The 26431-nt window shown below is 33.8% G+C and overlaps 1 protein-coding gene across 3 annotated transcripts in view; it reads left to right on the plus strand.

Annotated features, from left to right (window-relative positions):
* The window catches only part of LOC127858458 (neuronal acetylcholine receptor subunit alpha-3-like), a 94771-nt gene that overhangs the window by 39505 nt on the left and 28835 nt on the right, over positions 1–26431 (plus strand). The window contains exon 1 of one of the 3 annotated variants that reach the window (XM_052395639.1): positions 15659–16146. The exons of the other annotated variants lie outside the window; for them this stretch is intronic. Within the exon in view, the coding sequence (XP_052251599.1) occupies positions 16094–16146 (53 nt within the window). The 5' untranslated portion in view covers positions 15659–16093. Of the gene's footprint in view, positions 1–15658; positions 16147–26431 lie in introns of those variants that run through there. 3 annotated transcript variants of the gene reach the window in all.

The following is a 26431-nucleotide window of genomic DNA, read 5'->3' on the forward strand; positions in this document are numbered from 1 at the left end:
TTGGGGCAGACAGACAGACAGACAGAATAAACAAAATTCAATCTTATTATCTGTTTTTCTCGACATTGAAGTCACAAAATAGTATTATAATTAAATAATTCCAATTTAACAATATATCAAATTTATGAGAAACTATGCACTTTTCATTTCATATATATACAAAAACTTTTGTGGTAGCTAGAGCTTAAAAATATTACAAAACACAGTATTTAAACATTAAACAACTGTTTTGAGATTTTCCCCATTCAGCTGATCCGCAACTGACCTGTACACGAGGTGCATTTTCCATGCTTTTATTTCCATAAATTATTAACATATACTAAAATCACTCACAGGAATTTAAAAATAATAATAAATAAACAAAGACGGTAAAATGACACGTCTGTGATAGTTACCAAAGCGTTATTTTCAATGAAAACACCGTTGAAATAAGAAGCAAAACTTTGATATTGCTTAAAATTGATCACATTTTCCAAAAATCACAGTTATATTGATATGTCAATATCTTTAAGACTAATATTTTAATTAAATCATAGAGTTGATTCGGAATTACCCGAGATCCTGAACTATCCGATCGACTGTATTGTTATACGAAAAAGTTATCAAACAGAGAGTATTCACTGGCGCAGTAAATCCGGAAAAGTAAAAGAGTCATTAATAAAATGTGCAAGAAGTACTTGTATGCAGATGCGTACAATTTCTAGTGGCATTGTGATTTCTTTAATTTTCCCTGAATAAGGCATTTTGGTATGTTCGACTCCGCATGTCGCTTTTCCTCACAGAAAACGCCATTTTTTACTCGAGTTTAAGTTCCACTGGAGACATTGCTATGAGTTTTTAATAAATCTGTTTTAGTTGGAAAAATGAATTGTTTCATACGTGTCTTGTTATAATTATTCATTTGAAATATTCATTATTCAAAATCAATATTGAATCTTTTCAGTTTGAAACAGTTATACACGGAATGCTTCCCAAAGTTTGTTTGAACATAAGTTAAATCATTGTATCCGTCAGGTAACTGAGAATCTAATCAAGCAGTTTGGAAATTACCAAACGATTGTTAATATTAATCAGATATTCAATAATCTGTGGCAGGCAATAAAACAAATGTATTTCCTTTTTTGAGGGGGGGGGGGGGCTATTATTCTAGACCACACACTACGTAAATAATAAAAGCATGTATATTGCTATATGCGATTTCTTCATTATACCTTATTTCTGATAAAAAAAGCTATTTAACACATTGTCTGTGTGTATCAGTAGTGGTGAAAATTTAACGTGACGTGGTGCCCAGTCATGCTGTATGTTATTAATAAATTATTTACCACTTATCAGAAAGCTCTGCATATAAAAAGTTCTAGACTATCTATTGTTGTTTCTTCAATAGCTCATACCAAGTTTGGAGCTTATTGTCTCACATTTTCTTTGGTTTACTTTGATGGCAGGCAAGTAATTGATACATGTGACATATGCCTTGTAAAACGTCAATAAATATATATGCAGTAATACACGCACACGTATACTTATGTTAATTTAGGTTTATTTACACTCATGACAGTTTATACAGATTTGCTTTAAAGTTGACCAATAAAATATAATTAAACAAGAGATGTGTTCGTCAGCAACACAATGCCCCCTATTGCGCCGCTTTGAAAAAAAAAACATTATTTCTTGACCTTTGACCTTGAAGGATGACCTTGAACTTCCACCACTCAAAATGTGCAGTTTTATGAGAACGCCGCTTTAAACTTTTTTTACCTTTAACCTTGAAGGATGACATTGACCTTGAAGGATGACCTTGACCTTGAACTTCCACCACTCAAAATGTACAGCTTCATGATAACGCCGCTTTGAACAAAAAATTACCTTTGACCTTGAAGGATGACCTTGACCTTGAAGGATGACCTTGACCTTCCACCACTCAAAATGTGCAGCTTCATGAGACGCCGCTTTGATTTTAATTATTTTATTGACCTTTGACCTTGAAGGATGACCTTGACCTTGAAGGATGACCTTGACCTTGAAGGATGACCTTGACCTTGAACTTCCACCACTTAAAATGTGCAGCTTCATGACAACGCCGCTTTGAATTTTTTTTTTTTGACCTTTGACATTGAAGGATGACTTGACCTTTAACTTCTACCACTCAAAATGTGCAGCTTCATTAGATACACATGCATGCCAAATATCAAGTTGATATCTTTAATATTGAAAAAGTTATGGTCAATGTTAAAGATTTCGGACGGACAGACGCCATATATTTGACATTTGACCTTGAAGGATGACCTTGACCTTCACTTTTTACCACTCAAAATGTTCAACTTCATGAGAAACACATGCATGCCAAATATAAAGTTGCTATCTTCAATAGTGAAAACGTTATGTCCAATGTTAAAGTTTTTTTCGGACGGACGGAGAGACTGACATACACACATACTGACATACTGACATACTGACTGACGGACAGTTCAACTGCTATATGCCACCCTACCGGGGGCATAAAAAAACAACTGCCTTGAGTATGTACTGAGATATGCGCTGGGTATATACATTGGTTTAACAACCGTATGTTTTTTGAAAGTTTATATTTATAATTGTCTGTGAAATAAAATTAAAAAAAACAGATGTGAAATAAAAAAAATAAAAAAAACACAGAGAAAACATGGTCTTAAGTTTATAGAGTTTATAGATACGTAATGCATTACTTAATGAACAAAAGTTGCTTTGATAAATTGAAAAGAAAAAATATCAGTTGTAACAAATAAGCACTTATGATTTTTCTACACTATATACAACGCTTCCACACGCTTTAATAAAATCCAAACTTGTTTCTTTCATTGAAAAAACTTTTGCTAGAGAGAAGTGTTCATATCTAGCTTTAAAAGCTAAAACAGCTTTTTGACTTATAAAATATTAGATAATTACATCATTTGGACTTGTCTTGACTTTTATGCAGCACTTACTTTTCTTCTGGATAACGTGTTCGTTGAATTTAATGGTAAAATATTTAAACAAATTATCGGCGTTCCTATGGGTACTAATTGTGCGCCATTTATAGCTGATCTTTTTTTATACTTTTATGAAAGCCATTTTATGTTAGAATTATCTTAAACTTAACAACTAGATTTAAGTCAATGTTTAACCTAACAAGTAGGTACATTGATGACATACTGAATTTAGATAAACATTCTTTGAACAATATATTCACAAAATCTACCCGAACGAACTAGTCTTAAATAAATCTTGACAATCCAATACAGACGCAGCGTATTTAGACTTACATCTTATTATTTATAATAATATGATTAACACTAGTTTTTACGACAAACGGGATGACTTTAGCTTTGAAATTGTTAATTTTCCGTTCCTAGATGTCAATATTCCTAAAGGTCCATCCTATGGTATTTACATTTCGCAGTTGGTACAATATGCCAGAGCATGTTCATGTATTAAAGATTTTAATGATCGTAATCGTATATTAACAAAGAAATTGCTTAAACAAGGTTTTTTATATCAAAGCCTTAGAAGTAAATTTGCTCGATTTCACTCAAAGTATGGTGATTTAATTTTTATATATAATGTTTCTTTAAAATGGCATTTAACTAATGGAATTTCCCATCCATCGTTTTATGGAGATGTTTTGAAGCGTGTTCGCAAATTAAAGTATCTTAAAGAAAATGTTTATATTAAACTTTTCAATTACATAAACTCATTTTTATCAAAAGGATATGATGTTAACGTACTTAAAAACACGTGCTTGTTGGTTTTCGATTCATTATATCTTTCTTCTCTTAAAATTTATAATAATTAATGGAATTACCATTTTATACGTTTGATTCTTAAATATTTAATCACCTAAGCTGGTTTTATTGGTAATTCAATTTAACAGTACCACCCCATTAATATTTTTATTTTTATGTTACAGTACTACCCCTGGATTTTGTTCACGTCATCGTGTCTTCGCTTATCAATTACGTCATACGATACTGCTTCTCTGTTCCTGGCTACATTGATTTTTGTGGCGTCATCGCTTTTATATTGCTTCATACCACATACTTTAACTGTTTTAATCTACATGCATAGGTCATTGTGTTTAAAGCGTTCAATTTTTATTATATTTTCTCTCTGACAGGCGTTTCGTGTTTGATTTATTTTTTAGTAGTCACATAAACAACCAAGCTATGCAATATGGATCTTTGACGCCCATTATTGCTGTTTCTTCCTGTATTTTTGCGATGATGATCTGACATATTAACTTAATGACGCTATATTCTTAAATCTTTTTCTATAAAGAAGGAATGTAGTTGACACTTGTTCGTAGTTTCATTTCATCGTTTCTCAAAAAGTTGTAACTCTGTTGCTCTGGTATCTTTCCTACCATTGAGTAATTAATGGTATTTAAATTGAATGCGTTTTAATTCCCTTTTATTGTTGTTTAATTTGAGTTACAATGCTATGAGATTAAATTTTATTTACACTTAAATGTATCATGAATATTGCTGGGCAAAGTGTGAGGTTGAGCGCTCTAAAACCGGTTTAAACCCCCAATGCTTTGCATTGACCGTTCCAAGGCGGTGAACCCAGTTTTATTCTTATATGTGTTTATGTTGTTTTGTATTGTGCTATTTTGTGCTGATTTGTAAAGTTTGGGCAATCGGACACTTGCCTTAAATAAAGGACCAACTAATTTTTTATAATAAGAATTCAATACTGCTTCAGCAACTGGAGTTTCACTTCTTTATATTTATTTTGAACTGTTGAGTCAATCTAGCTGTCTACATTGTATAATAGAAACTGAAGTTTAACACGAATATCGTTTTAAGCTATCCGCTGCTTCGGTAAGCGATTGCTTGGCTTTTGATATTTGTTTAATCCAGATTGGATTAATGAACATATATCAGATCTAATGATATGTCTATTTACTAAGAGTGTGTTTATGTCCGTTGAATCGAATTTTACCTTTCTGTTTTCCGGAATACAACATAAATCAATAAGAAATGTAAACCCTCTTTGTAAAACAAATTTGCCTCGACCCCTTAATGGTAAACCTTCTACTAATAAGCTATTCCTGTTCCTTAACTATTCTTTCATGGATCACAGTCTGCACTTCTGTATAATTTTTCTTTTGAACATATTAATTTTTACAATTACATATTTGTTTCGTTATTAACAGTTCATGAATGATTACAATTAATAAAACAGCACACTCGAATTAAATGTATTTGTTTTAAAAATAAGATTTACAAGTAGACGCTAACGCATGCACTTAGAATCCGAATGGCATTTCTTTTCCATACGATATCTCTTCATCAAGAACATCGTTTATACCAATGCTGCAATTAAAAAACGACAACATTAATATCTCTTTTTTTTAAGAAAACACTTGAACGTTAATGCGAACACAAGTATACTTGGAAAACTCGGTGAAACTTTCATTTTGAGCTGCATTTTACTTTCACAAATATGCTCACAGAAAGGCAAAATGGGATTTCGAAAGCTCGCATTCCATAGGTAGTGCAAATTCTAGAACATCAAACACTTACTATGACACCTTCTATTAGATCTGTTCACATATTTCCTCCCATCAGGAATCTATTTCCGACCTATCAATATAGTGCTAATGCGTTTTATTGCAATGTTGATTTCATTTGATGTTCTCGTTTCAACAAAACAGAATAAATTATTCTAAATCACATGTGGTGAGAACCATCGGCATTTATTACTTAAACCATTTGCAATAGGTTAATGATTTCAGTCTTATCTCGCACATTAATATAACACCTTACTTATTATAAATATATAATAAAGGTTACCATCCTGTCGTTTTGAACTATACGAAGTGATGTTTACAATAAAATAATGGCGAGGCTTGTCCTGCAGTTTTAAATTCATGCCGCCTTCCCTGATATATTTATTACAGAACAATAGGGCAGGAACCGGTTTTCTCTGTATCATACATCTATGAATTAAATAAAATATTTGTTAAAATTATCGTTGTTACACTGATAATGTTTGCCGGAATAAAAATGGTGTGTGCCGTATGGTATGGTTGTGATCTCAAACAAATATGAACGATTCACATCAACCTATGTTATTGCATGATGTCTGTGAGTAAAATGCACGCATATAAAAGACGAGATATTCATCGTTGAGATGTAGACGCCTGAGATAAATATTCCGATATGCCGCTACAATGAATGTTCCCGTTGACATACGAATGATTTTTACCTTATTTTCTAGCGCACACCCACCACATTTCCCTGAAAATGACAACATTTACCAGTAACGCTAATTAGAAGTGATAATAATTATACTACAAGATGATGCAAACAACGCGTCTGTCGACTGAAGGCCTTTCTTGAACGCGTGAAACATGCAAACGAAATCAATTAGTTAAATATGGCGCCAAGTGGCACGTTACTATGTAGAATCAAGTGGCATGCTCATCTGCTATGGCATATATATGCTTTCGCGCTGCTGATTGTCAGTTTTATTTAACCGTCGTACTTGACGGGAACGGTTCATCGCGTTGCCATTCAAACCTCTCAGGAAACATTACACCCTTGAAATATTAAATGAATTATCATAAAAGCATGAATACCATAGTTGCTGCTTCATGAGCAAAACAATCGCCTAACGGATTTTACCATAGAGCAATAACTTTATCCACACAACCCAACAGCACAGCTGTCTGGCATGTTATTATCATTTGCCAATTGAAATACTGAAATAGAAACGTACTTCAGTCGCACACAATGACCTGTAAGTTTTTGCTGATGTCAAAAGCAATAAAACCGTACATAAATTATGTTTTATTCACAAGTACAAAGCAAGCTCCGCTTATAGTATATCTTTATCTTTATCGCACCCAGCGTGTGAAGGAGATTATTTTAACATTGAAAACCCAAAGAAACAATGATAAGATGCACAACTTGAAGTCTCAGGAATGAAAAATAACCTGGCAATAAACTTCCAGTTATTCTTGATGCGAGAACGCCAATAGACATATAGGCCCAGTTTCATAAATAATATAGTTTTTGAGCGAAATCCATATGATAATATTTGAGTTTCCATTCAGCTGAGTATCGAAGACGTTGTCATCTCGCGAACAATCTTAAATCTAAGCTTTAAGAATGTACACATATTTCTCCTCAAGATCATGGCTGAGTAACACTCAAAACAAAAAATCAACACTTCTGTCAAAACAAATGGAGCATGATGATCAAACGCATCTCAAACATTTAAAATATTGACGTACATATGTTTTAATACTGAGCCCATCTTTTAGAACTAAAAAGGCCTTAAATCAGGTTTTATAGGTGCATTCTCAATGTTAAACTTAACCTTCTTGGTGTATCACAAACGCCTCAATTGGCAGCTTGAAACTCTAGTTACCACTATTAAGTCGTTGCTGTATTTTTATTCACTTGGTGTAAGAAGTCAAATACGATTAAAACAAAGAGATAAGCATTTGATATATGCTAATAATAAATTGTTTAAAATATATTTAATGCACATTTAATACACCTTATTGAACTCCATAGTAAAGGAGTTTGCTTGTCATCAAATAGTATTGTGAGTGACATCGATAGTGTATGATCAAAACTGAACTGGGAGTGTTATGACGAATGTATACCAGACAATTTCAAAGAGCTTTGTTGCCTTAGCATAATTACTGAATATTTCATACAACAAACTTTATTTCGTAGTCAGCCTGAACTTAAGTATAACAATTTATTTTGCAGAAGTCAGTTAGATTTCAAGTTTCAAGTTTCAAAATGGGTTTGTCACATGTAGTGCTTGAACTCGGTTTGAAACCATAGTTATTTTGTTTATTAGTTCAATAAAGGTCAATAAAAACGTTGCCAAAATGTAAAAGGTGTATCAGTAAAATTTAACATAAAAACCTAGTCAAAGAATAACTTTAATAAAGGTCAGCATATAATCAACGCAATGCAAGATGACAGTTTTCAGTTAAATAATTTAGCATACATTTAGTTGATATTATCAAATATAGAATATACAAAATATAAATTATCGTATTTCTAATTCTAACACAAACAAATATTTATTGTAAAAGGTGACCATTAATTTGCTTTCAAATATAGGCCTTCTAAGCATCATTCCGTCAGCATTTCTGCAACTAATTCACCTATTATCCTCACATTTCTGATTATATTATTGATAGTTGACAGACTTAAATTTCATTTGCATTGGCGTATTTAAATCAAACACGCTAAGTAACAAACATTTAAATGGGTATATATTGTCTAAATGAAGAGCGCAACAACGATTGTTAATGGCGTTACTGCATGCATTTTAAGTTTGCATTGAATGATGTCTCAACATTGTATGATTATCCAATTATATACCCACGCGATTTAACCGATAACAGAGCAGTTAATGCTTATCAAAATAAACTACAATATTCGAGGTCAGGGTAACTTGGTAGGTAGGTACAAAAACAGCCTACATTAGCGCTTAGGGAGACCACTGTATGTTATAGACCTCTGTTGGCATTCATTGAGTTCCGCAAAGACTGATCTTCCTCACTCCTAACTATTAAAGAATGGAGTGGCGAGTCTAACTCATGCACAAGGGAAACATGATAAAATACTGACTAGGAAATACATGGTTTGCTTAAATGTCTCTATAACATGTATTAATTAATCAAATGTATGTAAAAGATTCGATATAATTATGTTTTTTATTGAAAGAAAATCTCAGGGTATACAATATGTTCTTAGAGTGAATGTATATGGGGAAAAATTGAAACAAAAATAAACACTATACTAAATTTAACCTGATGTATACCACTTCATAATATGTCGTTACTTTCTCTTTACAATAAATGTGCTCAAAATTATGTCTACACGTTTGTCTTTATACACCAACGCGAAGCAATTTTATGAACGGACGTTCAAGTTAAGTTTGAAATTTATTGTAAATTGTTCACGTAGATTGAGAAGAAACGTCTTGATGAGAAATCAGTGGTTTTAATACCGCATGTTCATTTCCACAAACGTAGTGCATACAACTATAGATTTATTTCATGCTCCTTTGGTTTGAGCTTTGATCTGATAACAAATGCACATTGGAATGAATAATGCGGGCAATAACGTCATTAGGACAATGCATTTCTGTACGTGTGCTTCTTATTGTATAGCACCATTTACTCATTCTAGTTGTTCATTATTTGATATATATTTACTTATAAGGCTAAATATTATTTACATAAATTCCTTGCTATTATGTCAGTTTATTACGTTAGACGTGTAAGTGCATCATGATATGGCATTTAAATATTTTCACTGCCTGACATTTCACTATCTTCATGCAGTTCATTATCATCCAAGTATTTATTTATTTTCTGTATTAAAAATAATCATTTTATGCATTTACTGCGATAACAGTTTCCATAAATGCTCTTGACACTAGACGACAATAATTGTGTGCACAATCTGAGTTGACTTGTGGACTCATTTTCCCAGACTGCTTACAGCAGCGCAAAAACACAACAACTACACACATGATGTAAATATGTGTGGACATGCATTACGTTTGACTTCCAGCATGAATTATTAGTATAAGTCTTCTTTATCTGAGAACATACCAACGTATTAATAGAGACGAGTAACGTTACAGGTAAGCATGTTGAATACAAACAACGGTAGTGCTGTATGGAGTCCGTATTGCAAGGCTGATGAATAAAAACGTGCTAAAGAGCTTGCATTTTAGTAAAATTCATTAGATATATAGGATAACAAGTGTGGAAACAATTGTGAAACGAAATCAAACAAAGATTGTTTTGTTCAACGTTTTAGCATACGTACATGTACACCATCTCACATATATGTTAACTTTGTTCTAAATAACCATCTGAAATATAGATCAATAAAAGAAACAGCCATAAGGAATGTATTGTTCTTGTGAAATTCAAATGTACATATGTTATCAAATCTCAGCCCCACCCAAGAGAACTGGCGGGGAATCCACTGATGCGTCCGATAAGTTTGATGGAAAACATATGGTAAACACATTGTTCAAATCAATAGTACGATACAAGCCATTAAAATGACATATGTCTGTATACATTGGAAATAAATCACACAGATTCCATCAACTACAAAGATGAGTTTATGTTTTACTTGGAAATTCTTCTGATGTTGTTTGAGGTGAAGTTTTTTGACGATGAAATATATTTAATAACCAAATGTTTGACTACCTTTCTATCGACAAACATGTGAAATGTGCTCTTTTCAAGTGATCAGAAAATATCTAGTTACAGTGGATATTGATCTAGCTCTGAAATGAAAATGCTACCACAAACAGAAATTTAATAAAATCACGTGGTATATGACAAAGAATGAATAGTTAAATAGTATTACAGATAACACGTGTTATAAACATGACACAAAATACGTAGGACACATAAATTATTTAAACAGGAGTCAACGCCTCGGAACGGTCAATGCAAAGCATTTAGGGTCTTTACCAGTTTAATAGACCTCATACTTGGCTGAGACTTATTGAAGAAACATTTAAATGTGAATACAAATTAGACCTTTCATTTACATTAAATTTCAATACAAGAGACTTCGATTCAGTTTAATTACCATTAAACTGAATGGTTAGTTGAAACCAGTATAAACTACATGTCTTCTTTTATTAAAACACTTTTGAGACATAGTATCCTACAGTTAAATGTTTATAATATAGTCGTGCATTTTCAAGAAGAAGTCGCAATAAAAGTTGTAACGGACCAAATTACAAAAAAACTTACAAAAAATCATGATGATATGAATAATGAGTTAGCTTTAAAAAAATCGTTAAAAACTGAGCAAGGTTACATTTCGAGCTAGCTTGTTTTGGAATCACTATAATGAATGCATTTACATACAAACATACAAACATACAACAATTTATTTGATACGAAATTATATTATTGACAGCATTTTGAAATCTAGTGTAACAACATCAAATGATAACGTGAGAATTGTGTATGTAAGTATGCGAATATAATTAAGTATATTGTGTACATTTATATGCTCAGAAAACATCTGAGTCGGTCTCTAAAACGACAAGGTTAATTCGTGTTTGTAAAGTAACTTCTCAGACTAGCATGTGCTGTCCGCGCAGGCTTATCAGGCATTTCTATTTCCGGTATCCTGGAATTTTCGTACGAAGGAAGTCCCCTCTTAACGCACAAGCTGCTATTTCGGCTCCAATGTGCATTGTTCCGGTAGGTCTGATAGACTAGGTGGAGTCTTCACGAATCCTGTTGATCGATTCCTCAGATGTTAGATTTCTTAAACGAGTTTCTACGTTGATTACTCATAATGATTAGATAATTATTATTAATTCACTATGGGCCGAATATAAAGAAAATTCTCATTTGCGTCGCGTTCTGAGAGAACTGGGCGTAATGCATATGCGTGAAGTGTCGTCCCAGATTAGCCTGTGCAGTCCCCACAGGCTAAGCAGGGACGACACATTCTGCCTAAACTTGATTTTCGCTGAGGAGGGACTGTCTTGAAACTAAAAATACCATAAAAGCGGAAAGGGTCGTCCCTGATTAGCCTGCGGACTACACAGGCTAATCTGGCACGACTCTTTACGTCCATGCATTAAGACAGTTTTCTCAGAACGCGACTCATTTGTTGCTCAATTCAGAAGAAACAATTTAAGCATTCCCTCAGTTGAGTATTGAAAAGGATAATCAGCTAACGGACCATTTCAAAAGTCAGCTATAAGAATATGCACAAAGTCCGAAACTCTTGATTGAGTCGGACGCTACTAAAAAGAACTTTAATTAATAATAAATATGATGGTCAAGCTCATCTCAAAGATTGATTAAAAAAAAATCAAAGTTGAGTTGAGTCAGAATATATGCTTACTTATGTTCGATGTTCTAGGCTTAGTATCGTTTTACTCGATGGCGTTTTGGACAGAATACGCTATCGTCAATACGCTGATCTCGAAGAAACTAATATTTGAAGACAGTGGGTAGTGACAGTGGGTAGAACAAATAGAATAACTTGTAAAACTATGCTTCAATAAATATGTAACGTTCACGAAGTAAAAGAAGAAGCCAATAACTAACTTCGATTATAAAGCAAGCTTGATGTTGATAATAGAATTGTTGATTTTGATTCTGCTATCGAGGATTTCATGTCTGCACTATTTCGTGAATGCTGTTAATCCGTTTATACATAATCAGTTCACACAAGAGACCAGATGTTTCTTAATGTTATATGCCTGTGAAAAATAACGATTTATTCTTATCTAAGCAATTGAAGTCATAAATGTAATGTGCGGAAAATACGAATTCTATTTAGGTTATTTAAATTGAATGAGATACCGTTTTATTTGAAAAGTAAAGTGTTATTCACGTTTTTATAAGAAATTATCTTGATTTTATCATAGAGTACACACGTAAAGAACACAGAGATGTTTAGGCAAAACGAAATTTCGCGGGTAGAGTGGGGATTGCTGCATGTCCTCGGACGCCCCAAACTGTCAATTATTTAATGTGCAACTAAATACGCCATTGTCGATTAGAACGGAAACCCAGCTATATAAGGTATTGATACTTTCTCTGTATGAAAAAACTTCGGGCAATAAGAATAAATTACAATAACATTTGTGTTTGCTCCAGCGGCATCAGCTTCTATTGCATACAACAAATGGACCAGGACAAACTATTGTCACGACATTCTTAGGCATTTAACATTGATGTTAATTTGTTTTAATGAAATTAATAATATGCCCATCAGATAACTATTTCTTCATTATTACATTAAAGTAAATTTTGGTTTAATTAACTATTTTCTGCTTTATGTGCTACCGTTTAAAGAAAGCAATATCCGTTTAGAACAGACATCCCTCACACGAAAATATCGACGCTAGCGGAAAATGTCGTCCCTGATTAGCCTGTGTGGCCTGCACATGCTGATCTGGAACGGCACTATATACACATGCATTAAGTCAAGTGTTTCCAGGGCGAGGCTCTATCAAATACAATGTCGGGTGATTGCCTGTAACGTAAACACAAGTATCATTGGATCATTATTTCGCTCGTGTTACAAATGTATTACTAGTATACCTGACGTTAACGTACAAACTCCAGCATTTAGAGAAGAGAAGCATATGAAAAATGTATACTTATCTTAATCGCTATCAACGTTTAACGAGGCTTATACTATATTAATAATCAAGATCATACGATACAGCACCCAGTTGCAAAATGAACGCCGCCGTGTTCGTACAATTAATTGGCAAGGCTTTGTCGAAGGATCTCGGTGCGAATAGGCTCGCCTATTTACGGGCTTTGCAATATGAGCGAGACTTGTGCACAGTCACGGTGATCTTAACATATTGAATCACTAAGGTGTTTAAAGGAAGTTGGGTTAAATGCTTTTAGAAAGAATCGTCGGTGATATAAATGCATTGTTTATTTATTGCTTTTCAATGTCCGCCAACGATTACTGAATGCAAAACTCACGCATCTAGTAATCAATATACAATACACACGTAAACATAAACTAGTTGTTCGTGCGTTCGTTCATTCGTGTGTACGGATGGCATCCTCGGACACCATGTTAATGTAGCTCGTTGTATAGATCCCATGAGTTTAAACGTGGACATATGAACGTATTATCACACATATAATAGATGCCCATCGTTGACCATTTTTGTGAAGACTGAATATAACCAACAATGCCTTCTAAACCCATCTGTCATACTGTTTACTCTGTAGTTATCTGTAAAAACAGATTATATATACATTTAAATCGGTGCTATTTCATTGACTAAACATTTTTTTAATCCTTTCGCAGATCTCAAGACATAGAGCGAATCAGAGTTAAATGTTTGTGATGTTTCGCGTTCATGTATGTCTATGTCATTACATTTGCGCCGAAAAAAAATACTGGATTGCGCTGCCGCTCCAATTTTTTTAACTACTATTCGGAAAAAGTTTACATACCTGGACATGCTTTTTTCTATTTTACATAGCCACACACTCCGATTGTATTTTTATCAAGCGTTCTCTCTAATTTTGCTCTATAGAGCTTTGTTTATTTATTTGTCTTAAACACGAGTTTTTGCAGAATTACGATAATTCTTTCATTTTAATCTGAAGAACTGCATTCATGTGCAGACCTTTTAAATGCATACTTACGCCCATGAATCTAGCGTCTCTTCCCTGTGGGGAAGGCATTGATAGGTGTCAGTTCATACTGGGAGAATTTATTTTCCATCTTAACATTTAAATATACGCCGTAAGATCAGTTATCTATGAATATATCGACGTCGGCATTATTAAGAGTGTTTCTAATGTACTGGTTAATGTTTTGCGAGTGTATGTTTGTGTGCTTTACCTATTGTATCTATTTCATGAAATGTTCACAGCGTGTCTGTCGGCGGGAATCTGAACAGGGCGTTACGCTCTTCAATCTTCCATTTCAACATCATCAACTGCAGTTACTCATGCATTGTTATTTGGATAAAAGAAACATTGTGATTCATTTCTGCTTTTTTTACTATATAAATAAATCAATAACTGACTCAGAATATGTGTAAGTCTTAAACGGTTGTCAGATTTTTTCACCAACAATTTTCAATGAGAGCTTAGGTTCGATGTTTGAATATTCTACAGTGATGTGTCCTTTGTGTTCTTTTTTTTTTCGTAAATACTCACGATATCATTTTTCTAAAGTCCGAAGTCGAATAGTGTTTTTTAAATATAACATCGTCGCAATACTGTACAAAGCTAATTGAGACCCGAAACGTTTATAAGAATAGAAAGTGCTTTGGTTTCAGTTTTAAATTTCAAGTGTTCATAGTAGTTCGCAGAGCACCTCGGAGCGTACCTAAAATGTTGGTACCGCTGATTTCCGTCATTGTCTGTTTTAATCTCAACAATCTCAAAAGAAAAATATAGCAAAAATATAATGTTCGATTTACTTCTTCAAAATCTGAGGTATCATTCAGCTCCCGTATATCATGGCACCTTGCTGTTATCACAGTGTGAACACCCTTTGAAGTCATCTGAGATCAATAATGGCAATCAATAATGATAAGAAAATATTTATAATGGACCAATGCATGAAAAGCAGCGCTGTTTTTCTTAAACGTTTAATGTTTTGTTGCTTGACTTGCGTACTGTGTCATGTCTTATCCATCAAGCTGCGACACATTAGCGTTACGACCGAGTTTTAGCTACATCTAGCAACACACAGAAACTGTTAGAAACATTGCTTAGTAACTTAAATTTGTTGGACCATGCTTCCGAAGACGAGTCCATGACCAAGTATGAAAAACATTCTCTCTTTCGGTCAACTCTGAAGATGAAATTCTAGTTTCCACTCAGCTGATTATTTAGAATGTGTGTCCGCTCAAAAGCGAGCATAAATATCAGCTGAAAAATATGCAAATATTCACTTTGCCTTCCTTACCTCACATTTTGCACCACCAACAATCACCAATACCTGTCTACGGACGGGCTAATAGGGGTAATATATCTCTTACTATTCCCATCAAAGAAGCTTTGGTGAGCGCTACGTTTCCAACAGATTATGTTTTTAGAGGTGTGCATTTTTCTTCTGTCTAACCAATTCAATGAATGAAAATAAGAAGTCAAGAGCGGCAGAATGAAAACAACTGGTCAAGACTGGCACTTCACAACCGCATCGAGGAGTTTTTCAGTCTTCGATTATATACAAAACAAAAGTGCGAATAAATTTGGAATTACGCTGTCCTTACTAATTTGAGATTGGATACTACGGTTAATACTACCTTTTCAACAATTTGCTTAGGAGGTGTGAGGGATTGCTTGCTCATTGAATTGTTTCACTAAATGCTTACCATGGGCTAAGTGTGGCAGTTTACAAGCGCATTGTCGCTCGAGGTGTATACCGCAGCTGAAAATTGTGCGAACTAAGTTGTGTAAGAATTGTATACACATTTAATATAATTGCGCTTATAGGAGAATACAACAAAACATCGCAATTGAAACGTATGCGTGCAAAGGTCAATACTAGCAGTAATAGGCTAGTGGTTGACAATTTACTTAAAGTGACATTTTTAAACAATGGATGGAATGTTTCTCTTCGGTGTACTTATCGTCGTCTTAATGTGTAAAAAGTAAGTATTGTGTTACATAATAGCAGTTTAGTCATCTGTCCGTTGTTCATTTCATTTTTTTAGGATGAAAATTAAATAGCTTTTTAATGTTTTAAATTAAATTAATGTCTCAATTATATTACATTCAAAACACAAATTCTAACAACTTATTATGTTTTAACAATTGACAATTGTATAATGTGTATCAATATACTAATTTGAACGAAATGATTTAACTCGACACTAAGGCGATCTAGTGACCAAGTATATTAAGTGTAGTGACCTATCGCTTCGAACACCAAACTGGCGTATGTATGGTTAGTTTTCGCAATAATCCGGCTGATTATTGGGTTACGTGTTGGTGTTTGTAATCCCTTACAGCGCGGATAATGCATGATTATGCATGTTTTTATTCATTTTTCTAATTTCAAATGAGATATTGTTAGAAAGCTTTCGTCATGAAATGCTACTACGCATAAGTAATTGTCATTTCAATGGGTAAACAACCTACAAGTCCGCGAGACCTCGTTCTCAAAATAGAAACTAACTCCGAGACGAATCGAATTTTGTCGTCATGGGCGTTCCCTCACTCTTTTCGACTATAATGGATGTTAAAATTCATCTTCTACTGTTTTCACTTTAACTAGCTAGATGTCGGAGTTTATGATGGTTTATTATTGTTATATAAATAATTGTTAAGAATAAATTATCTTTAAATATACATGTTAACTTCAAACTATACACTTCGGCATGTTCCGTGCGCTACGAACCTCGCCGAAATGTTGCTCGGTTATGACCATATTCTACAGAGCTCCGTACACGTCATAATTTTGATGACGTCATCCGGAGTGATTCATAGGGTATATAAACCCAGACTTTTTCCGGAGCAATTGCCAATCGTTCCTAACACTTTTCCGACAAACCTTCTTTGTAATTCAAAATATAAACAACTCCGGTTGGCAGAAAGTGAGGTATATAACTAAGTCAACATCCCCGTATTTTCACAACAGTTCCAACCGGAGCTGCTCCGTATATGAAATGATAAATAACCAGTTACTTTCCTGACAATAATAATAATAAATAGCGGCCGTGTTAGTCCATTGTTTAGATGGGTAAGGAGCTCAGAGACAGTTATCCCTAGATATGACAGTATTATAATTCATCAATGCACCAGATTTTGCATGGGTATAACCCTATGTACTTGTATGACGAAATTACCAATAACATTATATGAATATCATGCAAACCCAATAGAGAAATTAATAAATGTCTTAACCGGAACTCGGACTTCGTCATCCTTCCATACAAATATTAAATATCGTTGTTGTGCAACAACGGACCTGCGTGCATATGCCTGTAACCTTGTCCCGTTACCGTACCACCACGGCAGGGGTGGCCGGCGGCGGAATAATTTCTATAAGATGATTACGGTAAATAAAACATGTTCTAAAATCTTGCATGGGTACCGAAATACATAAATTTACTTCGAGTATATGTATCGCTGTGATTTAGCATACTATCAATAAAACATAGTTTCCACCTATATATGTCACATAATAACAAATTATAAGTAGCATTTCGCGAAGTTAAACACGCTTACTGACGTGGGTTTCGTTACCACCAATATTATTACATATAAAGTTTATATTACTCATATTTTACATGTATACGAAATTTATCAATCTTTATAATAGAAAGTGCAACACAAAAATACATGTTTAGTTATTGATGTAAAATTCATTTAATATATAAAGCGGTGATTATGGTTACTGGCTGAATATTGAAAAAGCCAGTCGCGGATGTTCACGCTAGAAAAGAGATCCCCCAAGTTTCTAGGTGTAATGGTGGTACGAGTAATAAATCACACTTACATAATGGCATTCATCGACGTTGTAAATGAAAAAATTAACACAATATTGCTCACACATGTTTCTGAGACAAATTTTAGCGATTTATAAACGTTCTTTCGGCTAATCGCGCCGCAAGCGATTGTTTAAAGCAGAGTTTTTGTTTTGGTTAACAAAAACAACAACAACATGTAATAAGCAATTAAGCTTACAATAAAGCTTCTAGCCTACAATAGTCAATATAAATATACTTCTAGTTTAGATGATTGTATTTGTAATCTGATAAAGCATAAGGCAAACTATTAATCGCATTGAACTTGATTAATAGCCTGAAATCCAAAAATGTCATTGTTCTTATATAAATTCATTGAATGTAAAAACTTTAATGTGGATATGATTTCGACATTTTAAAAATGCTAATAAGTGTTAATCAACAATTTAAACAAAGTAAGAACTATTGTGATAAAGTTCCCATATAAAAATGCATGCGTGAAACAAATAACATACGTTTTCTTTTACGTATAAAAAATAAATAAATAAAATAAATACAGCATTTTATATGCTAAATTCGTAATGCATAAATATTCAACACATTATGTTCTTGTTTGATCTAAGCTTTGCGGTTGCCTCTAATTAAATCGATTATGGAATATTTTTATTTTAGATCGCTCACTCGCTTGTTTTGGTTCGGAACTCCGTCGAAAAATTAATAAATTATGTTGTTGCCTAACTGTTTAAGTTTCAAACATAAACATACTCTTAATTTCATAGGAAACCGTTTAAATTCAGTTATGACCAAAAAGCAACAACCCGGCATAAACGGCACTTACTTTGTACTTTCTTTTCTTTGGATTAACCCATTTCGACTGCTTCCTATGCTTAACTATACTAATATATCTCTTACGGTAGTATACATTCGATTACCTGTTTCATTGCTGGACAACTTGTTATCATATTGCAACAGCCAAAGATCTGTCCATATACAGATCTTTGTCTGAACCGATTATTTCTTCATTAAAATATCGAGAAAAGTAATACTTATAATTGAAATTGTATTCAAACTAAAAACTAAAACCACTCAAATACCGATGCATCATGAAAGGATTTTCATCTGAATAACCTACACAAGGATGGGTCTATTATTAGCTGCCAGGATACTTATCAATCACAACCGTTTGATCTTTAATTGTTAATACTGTTAAAGTACTACAGCTATTTACAATATTTAATTGCAGCGTCTGCTACGTATTTTTAACATGTTATATTTTACAACAGCAATCGAATTTCTTGGCTTGATTGTTTTGATTTTACGGCTCACTTTTTCTTATCATGGTATTTTTACGCTCCTTTGTGGCTTTATTAAATCTACTTCTATGATACACTCGTGTTTCAAACGCAACTATGTGCGTTTATAAGTTTGAATGTATTTGAATACTGATATATTTGTAAATACCAATTAGTACAGATGCTGCGAATCAATCTCTTATAATAGAAGCCTATTCATTCATCAAAGTGAAACTCCTCGTGCCAGTAACTTCTGCATGTGTTGTTTTGGCTATTGTAGTGATGTAGGATAATTAACCTATGCCAATGATATAAATTTGTTAAACACTTGAGCGTGTATTGTTGGTGTGTGATTGTTAAATGCCAGCATCGTAACAACCAACTCCGGAAGAGATGTTTTATTGATAATTATTTTAGTTGTGCATGTACCACTTTGAGGTAAATAATGATCTGCCAATGACATTTGTCTTTTTTCGTTTAAAATATATGAAGTACATGTACTTATGTAATAGTATTCTGTCAAACTAGTACGTACGCGAGACTATTATAACATTTTATTCAAAATGGTTTAGTTTATTTTGTATATGTTTTAGTCATGATGGAGTTTTGTTTTTAAAAGGCGTGTTTGTTAACGGAAGTTATTTCATCAACGACTCCCTTCTGTTGTACACTTATATTCCAATATGAACTAGTTCAAAGTTTTAAATCAAATACTAGTATTATAAATACGATATTTTTCAAAGATTAAAAGAAATTAAACATAATCATAGGGAGAACCAAACATAAACATCTTAATTCAAAACGTTATGAAATGATAGTTCGTCCTATTCATTAAAACCGAACATCGCATCGGTTGAACATGTTGATAATTGTTATAACTCGATTGGCTGATTTCAATTAATGCCCACCCGTTTCAAGAGTAAGCATGTCCAAAAAAACAAGCATTACGTTTGATGTGCGTTGTTTTAAGGCCGCATAGCCACTTATCAGTGTGTTATTTCATGTTCTCTTGCTGTTTTCGTATAGAGAGGAATATACCCCTGCTGTAATTTACTGTACTGACCTTTTAATTATTGCGACCATACGAAATAAACTAACCTATGCTATTATATTAGCCTACGAGTACTTGGAATCTTTTTTTACCCATGTCCGCCCAGCCAAATTAAAGTTTTGGATTTGTTTATAAACATGCCATATTTTAAGATAAATAAAGTCGTATATCTATCGTTAGTTGATAATTATCTGGCACAACCCAAAAAAACATATATAATCTAGTTTCTTCCGTAATCTTCGCTTTACAGGGAAGGTTTGGAAAGCAGTTATGTTGTGGAATCAATAATACAATTTGTAATTTTCGATTTTATCAACAAATAATACATACATTATCATGAAATAGCGTGTGAACTCTCGGAGAGCATTTAATAAAATACAATTAAAAAACAAATTCTATTCGATCGATGATATATGTTAAAGTCTTTCGTTTGTGAATGCTATGTTAACTTTGACATTACGTCGTAATCGACTTCAAACGTTCCTTTGAAAGTTGCTGTGATGAAGTGCTTATGGTAATACGCCAACCGAACAATCGGTCTCGATCCACAGTCTGGGAACGTTATCTTGATTTTCTGTAAAGAACCAAATTGTTGGTTTTACCCCTGGTATAACAGACTCATCGTGTCTCAATAGCCTTTCGATGCAATCAAGCTCATATAAATAGGTTTAAACTGAATGTTTGCGGCGTTTTTCGTGAGAGGTAGCATTGAAGTTGTGTAGTATTTTAAACCATGTTTGCTCTAAAACAAATATTAACAATTATTAATGACTGCATCTTCATATTTTTATTAATTTTTTTTTGTGTGTAACGTTAATCGAAATCAGAATGTTCTAGGCAAACTTCTATGTCCGTACTGAACGACTGGGCCTGCTTTGGAGAACCACTCACACACATACACACCTGTAATAGCAGCAGCAATAAGCTGTTCACGTCTGTCAATTAGACAATTATTCAAAGTGTAATCCCTCATATGAATCGCAGCATTTGCCGATAGACCCCGGGGTTTGCCTCGTTTGAACGAAACCAGGCATTCAGATCATGAGGAGGGTGATTAAAAATATATCAGATCTAACGATATATCTATTGACTGAGCGATAATGTTTCTCTACTTTAAATCGCCACAGTTTATGTCTGCAACTGATAATCAGCGATAAAACATAAAAACTCATAGCATCTTTAGCTTAACACTTTAATGATAGCCGTGGGCATACATTTAGTTCGTTTTGACATTTCATACTGATATTTATGTTAAACTACTGCATGCGCTGATTATCTGGATATCATTTAATGATAGATATACATGTATGTGCAAACGGACATCACATTTAAGGTCAAGTTTAATGAATATGTAAAGACATATATATTATGCCACACGTATTTATGGGAAAGTCGGTGCTGTTGTATTTCTTCATTTACAAATCAATCTCACAGTGAGGGCAGTGACGCTTTAGAGGGAGCTTGTTCCTTTTGCAGTGCAGATGTTTAAAAATAAAAGCTAACACCAATGATTATATTATATATCTTGTTGATTTCTGAAAATAGTCCACCCTATTACTTATGCTATATATATCCATGTATCACCTCAATTATTTTATTCCATCGGTCATTTTATACCTTTAATTGATCTTCGCAATATTTCATCGATTTACTAATACGTTGCCTATATTTGAACGCCGCAGCATTTCATCGATTTGCTTATAAGTTGCCAATATTTGATCTCCACAATATTTCATCGATTCACCTATAAGTTGCCAATATTTGATCTACACAATATCTCATCGATTTGCTAATAAGTTGCCTATATTTGATCTCCACAATATTTCATCGATTTGCTTATAAGTTGCCTATATTTGTTCTCCGCAATATTTCATCGATTTGCTTTTCCGTTTCCTATAATTGATCTCCGCAAATAATTTACCACGTTACTGATTATATACCTCTTAATAAGGTCCGTCCAATTTCTTCTCATCACTTATTATAAACCTCGTGTTGATCTCTGCAAGTAGTCCATCACATCACTTATTATATACCCTTTGTTGATCTCTGCAATCATCCCATACCATCACTTAAATACATCTTGTCGATTCCAGCAAATTTTCCTTAAAAATGAATATTATATTCCTCATGTTGATCTCTGCACATATTTTGACCCATCAATTAAAATACACATCTTATTGACCTGTTTAAATATTTCATCCCGTCGCAAAACTACTGAATATTATATTATCGAAGATATTGTTGCGCTACAACAGTATTTAACCTAATGTTTAAAGTCTTTATAATTTAGTTTGGCAAAAATGAGCAAGACAATAAGTGCCCAATGATGGTGTTCAATATATTACTTAGAAATACAGGATTACTATAAACCTCGTGTTGATCTCTGCAAATATTTAATCCCATCACCTATAATATACATTTTGTTGATCTCTGAAAATATTTCATTCTATCTCTTATAATATACATCTTGTTGACATTTTCTTATATTTAATCCCATCACATATTCTATACAAATTCGCTATTTGCTTTCAATATAAAGTATACATAAAACAGCTATTCGCAGGTAAATAAAATCATTATGATAAAAGTGTGTAATGGAATTATGAAACCTAAGCTTACCATAATCGTCTTGCTCGTTCAACAATAATATCTACATGATGTTCATGTAACGGTAGTTTTATTCAGAAGGAGAGTCGCGTATACGTGTATACATGAGTTCGTTTAAACTGTGGTATCACAGTGCTAACATCGCGAAAAATCGTATCGTATCCCATAGACTAGTTGCGAGAATTACGAATGTCAGTTATATCGTTTCCAGTAATCGTTGAAGATAAGCATATCATTAACACCAAATATATACTGAAAAGACACCCAGATGCAAGCAAATCTGAACAACTCAGGAGTGCAACAATTAATAAGCAATTAACTAGTTATGGTTATTGATGCGGATACACAAGCAGACAGACGCCTTGTTGAAAGAAAAGACATTGATGTTTTCCGAGGAATTTCAAAGTAGATATTAACCTCCTTGATTGCATCACGAAGGCGCTCGCTTATTAGATGAACGAATAGATCGTTAAATACTGTAAAGTACTGCTATTCTTAATTCGGTCTTATGTTGTGGTGCAATGGTATGTTTGATGAAAGTCACAAAAAAGAAATACACTTTTGATATGTTCTTTTGCAAACTCACAATTAAACTATAAAATATATTTGTTTATTGTTGGTGTTAAATAAAACTTATTTTTGATGTTTGTCTCTTTCGAATGCTTGTAAGAGAGCAACAACTATCTTGGTAAAGACAAAAACCGAACTATATTTACGAAGATTTTGTTGTGTTGCAACAGTATTAAACGTAATAGTTAAAATGTATACCATTTAGTACAGACCGACAGACAGACAAACAGACAGACATACAGACAGAGACAGACGGACAGACAGACATAGACAGACAGACAGACAAACAGATACAGACAGACAGACATACAGATACAGACAGACAGACAGACAGACAAACAGACAGAGACAGACAGACAGACAGACATACAGACAGACAGACAGACAGACAGACAGACAGACAGACAGACAGACAGACAGACAGATAGTCAGACTGACAAACAGACAGACAGACAGACAGACAGACAGGCAGACAGACAGACAGACATACTGACAAACAGATACAGACAGTGACAGACAGACATAGACATTATACAGACAGACTTACAGACATACAGACAGACAGACATATACACACATACATATACAGACAGACAGACAGACAGACAAACATACAGACCGACTGACAGACAGACAGACAAACAGACAAACAGAGACAGAGACAGACAGACAGACGGACAGACAGACAGACAGAGGCAGAGACAGACAGACATTCAGACATTCAGACATACATACAGACATACAGACAGACAGAGACAGAGACAGACAGACAGACAGACAGACAGACAGACAGACAGACAGACAGACAGACAGACAGACAGGCAGACAAACAGGCAGACAAACAGATACAGAAAGAGGCAAACAAACAGACAGACAGACAGGCAAACAGACAGAGACAGACAGACAAACAGAGACAGACAGGCAGACAGACAGATAGACAGACAGACAGACAGACAGACAGACAGACAGACAGACAGGCAGGCAGGCAGGCAGGCAGGCAGGGGCAGACAGACAGGCAGACATCCTATCGATAAGTGGTATGTGTATATATGGACTTGTTTAAAGTATAATATAATATGCAAGTGTCAACCACACACCATGTTTCGCGAATGATACTACATTAAACCGAGAATAAAACGTTATAAAACAAATACTAATATGTCAAAGTTTTTTAAACGTGTATAGCGTTTAACTGTTTACAAGCAATTACAATAACAACCACGAAGATTTACAAATAAAACGACCACTGATTTTGAGAAGTGAATAATATTGTTTCTTTTATAAAAAAATGTTTTAATGATGATTATAATCCCGTAAGCATAAAAATATAGAGAATACTAGGTTAGCGTTGAATACAGAGAAGTTTATGTTGCGAGGCTTAGAACGCCGGGAGCGCGAGCCTTGGCATGCGCTTTCGGTGTTCGAGCCGAGCAACATAAACTTCTCTGTATTCAACGCTAATCCTAGTATTCTATTTATCCCATTTGATTTTTTTTCAACGTGACATTTAACATAACTAGATCTAATAACCTTAGCCTAACAATTATTTTAATTCATTCTTAAAAATCGCTTAAAATCTAACGAATGTAACCATGCGTAGTGATATAAATTTATTATATACCTGTTTTATGCTTTAAAAAAATACAGGTTGTATCAATCGTTGAAATAAAAAATCCCGTATTACGCTACTCGCTGTTTCCAATTCCATATTACCATACTAGCCGGACCACTTCGACCCATTTAATGACGTCACATTACACGCTCCGCCTCTCGTGTGATACGTCATCACACAAGCCAGTCGAGTGATACAAACTCTTGGAAACATTGACTAGCGTAATATGTATTTGTTCTGGTACCCACAATAGTCTTAAAAAATTCACACACAAACTGTAAAACTAGTAAAAATATCACCATATGCCTAAATTCAATTTTACGCAGCATGCGAATTATAACACATTACGACCGCGAAAAGAAGATTTACTTTACTATAATTCATTTTATTTTCGAAAGAAAATGATCAAAATCCAATATGGCGGCGATTGCTCCTGACAAAATGATGTCGATCTCAACACAGATTTTACATGTACACTATCGACGACTAAACAGACAATTGCAGCGACTGACACTTTATTAGACTTAATATGCATGGCAATACGTTTTCCGACTTCGGACGACGAATTTAAGGACGCGAATAACGTGTTTTTTATATAATGTTATGGGTATGCCGTGTATGCTCCAATGCATCAATGGCCCCCATCATGGACATGTTCAAATCATTTCCCCGAGAACAGGGAACGGCAAAAGTACTAACAAAAACCAAAACACGTTCGAACTAGTGTCTTACATTTAATTATCCTTTAAAATCCATCTAATTACCCATTTAACTCAATAATTGGCGATTTTGCATCTAGGGTCTTTATTTATTATTTTAGCATAGTTAAATAAAGACCCTTATGCCATCCTATCACTATATTCAAATGAATTTATGAACTCGATAAACTTTCTTCTTCGTCACACGCTACGTCATGTACTCTATGTACATTACTGCTGTTAAAATGAACCGGAGCAGTTTATCAAATAATAGCCGTTGGTAAACTCGAATGCATTTGCAGATTTCTGCATACAAACATAATTATGTTTAAACTTGCACAATGTTATTTGTCTATGGTAAATGCTCTTATTCTACAAGAAAATAATTTAATATATAAATACACAAAGTATGGAAAACATTCCATTACACAACATATAAATCAGTGGATAATACCCGTGTACAAAATGGGACGTTCCGAATTCCAGTGTAGTGCTATTTTTACCATTTAAAACTTTACACAGCTCTATGCTTAACGTGAATTAAATCGGATAGCAAATATTGCAGATTATTTATGAATTGTATGGCTTGTTGTACATGCTTAAATCTCAGAAGTATATGCATGGATTATAAACAATG

Source organism: Dreissena polymorpha, chromosome 14, assembly GCF_020536995.1.
Source record: "Dreissena polymorpha isolate Duluth1 chromosome 14, UMN_Dpol_1.0, whole genome shotgun sequence".
NCBI classification, from domain to species: Eukaryota; Metazoa; Mollusca; class Bivalvia; order Myida; family Dreissenidae; genus Dreissena; species Dreissena polymorpha.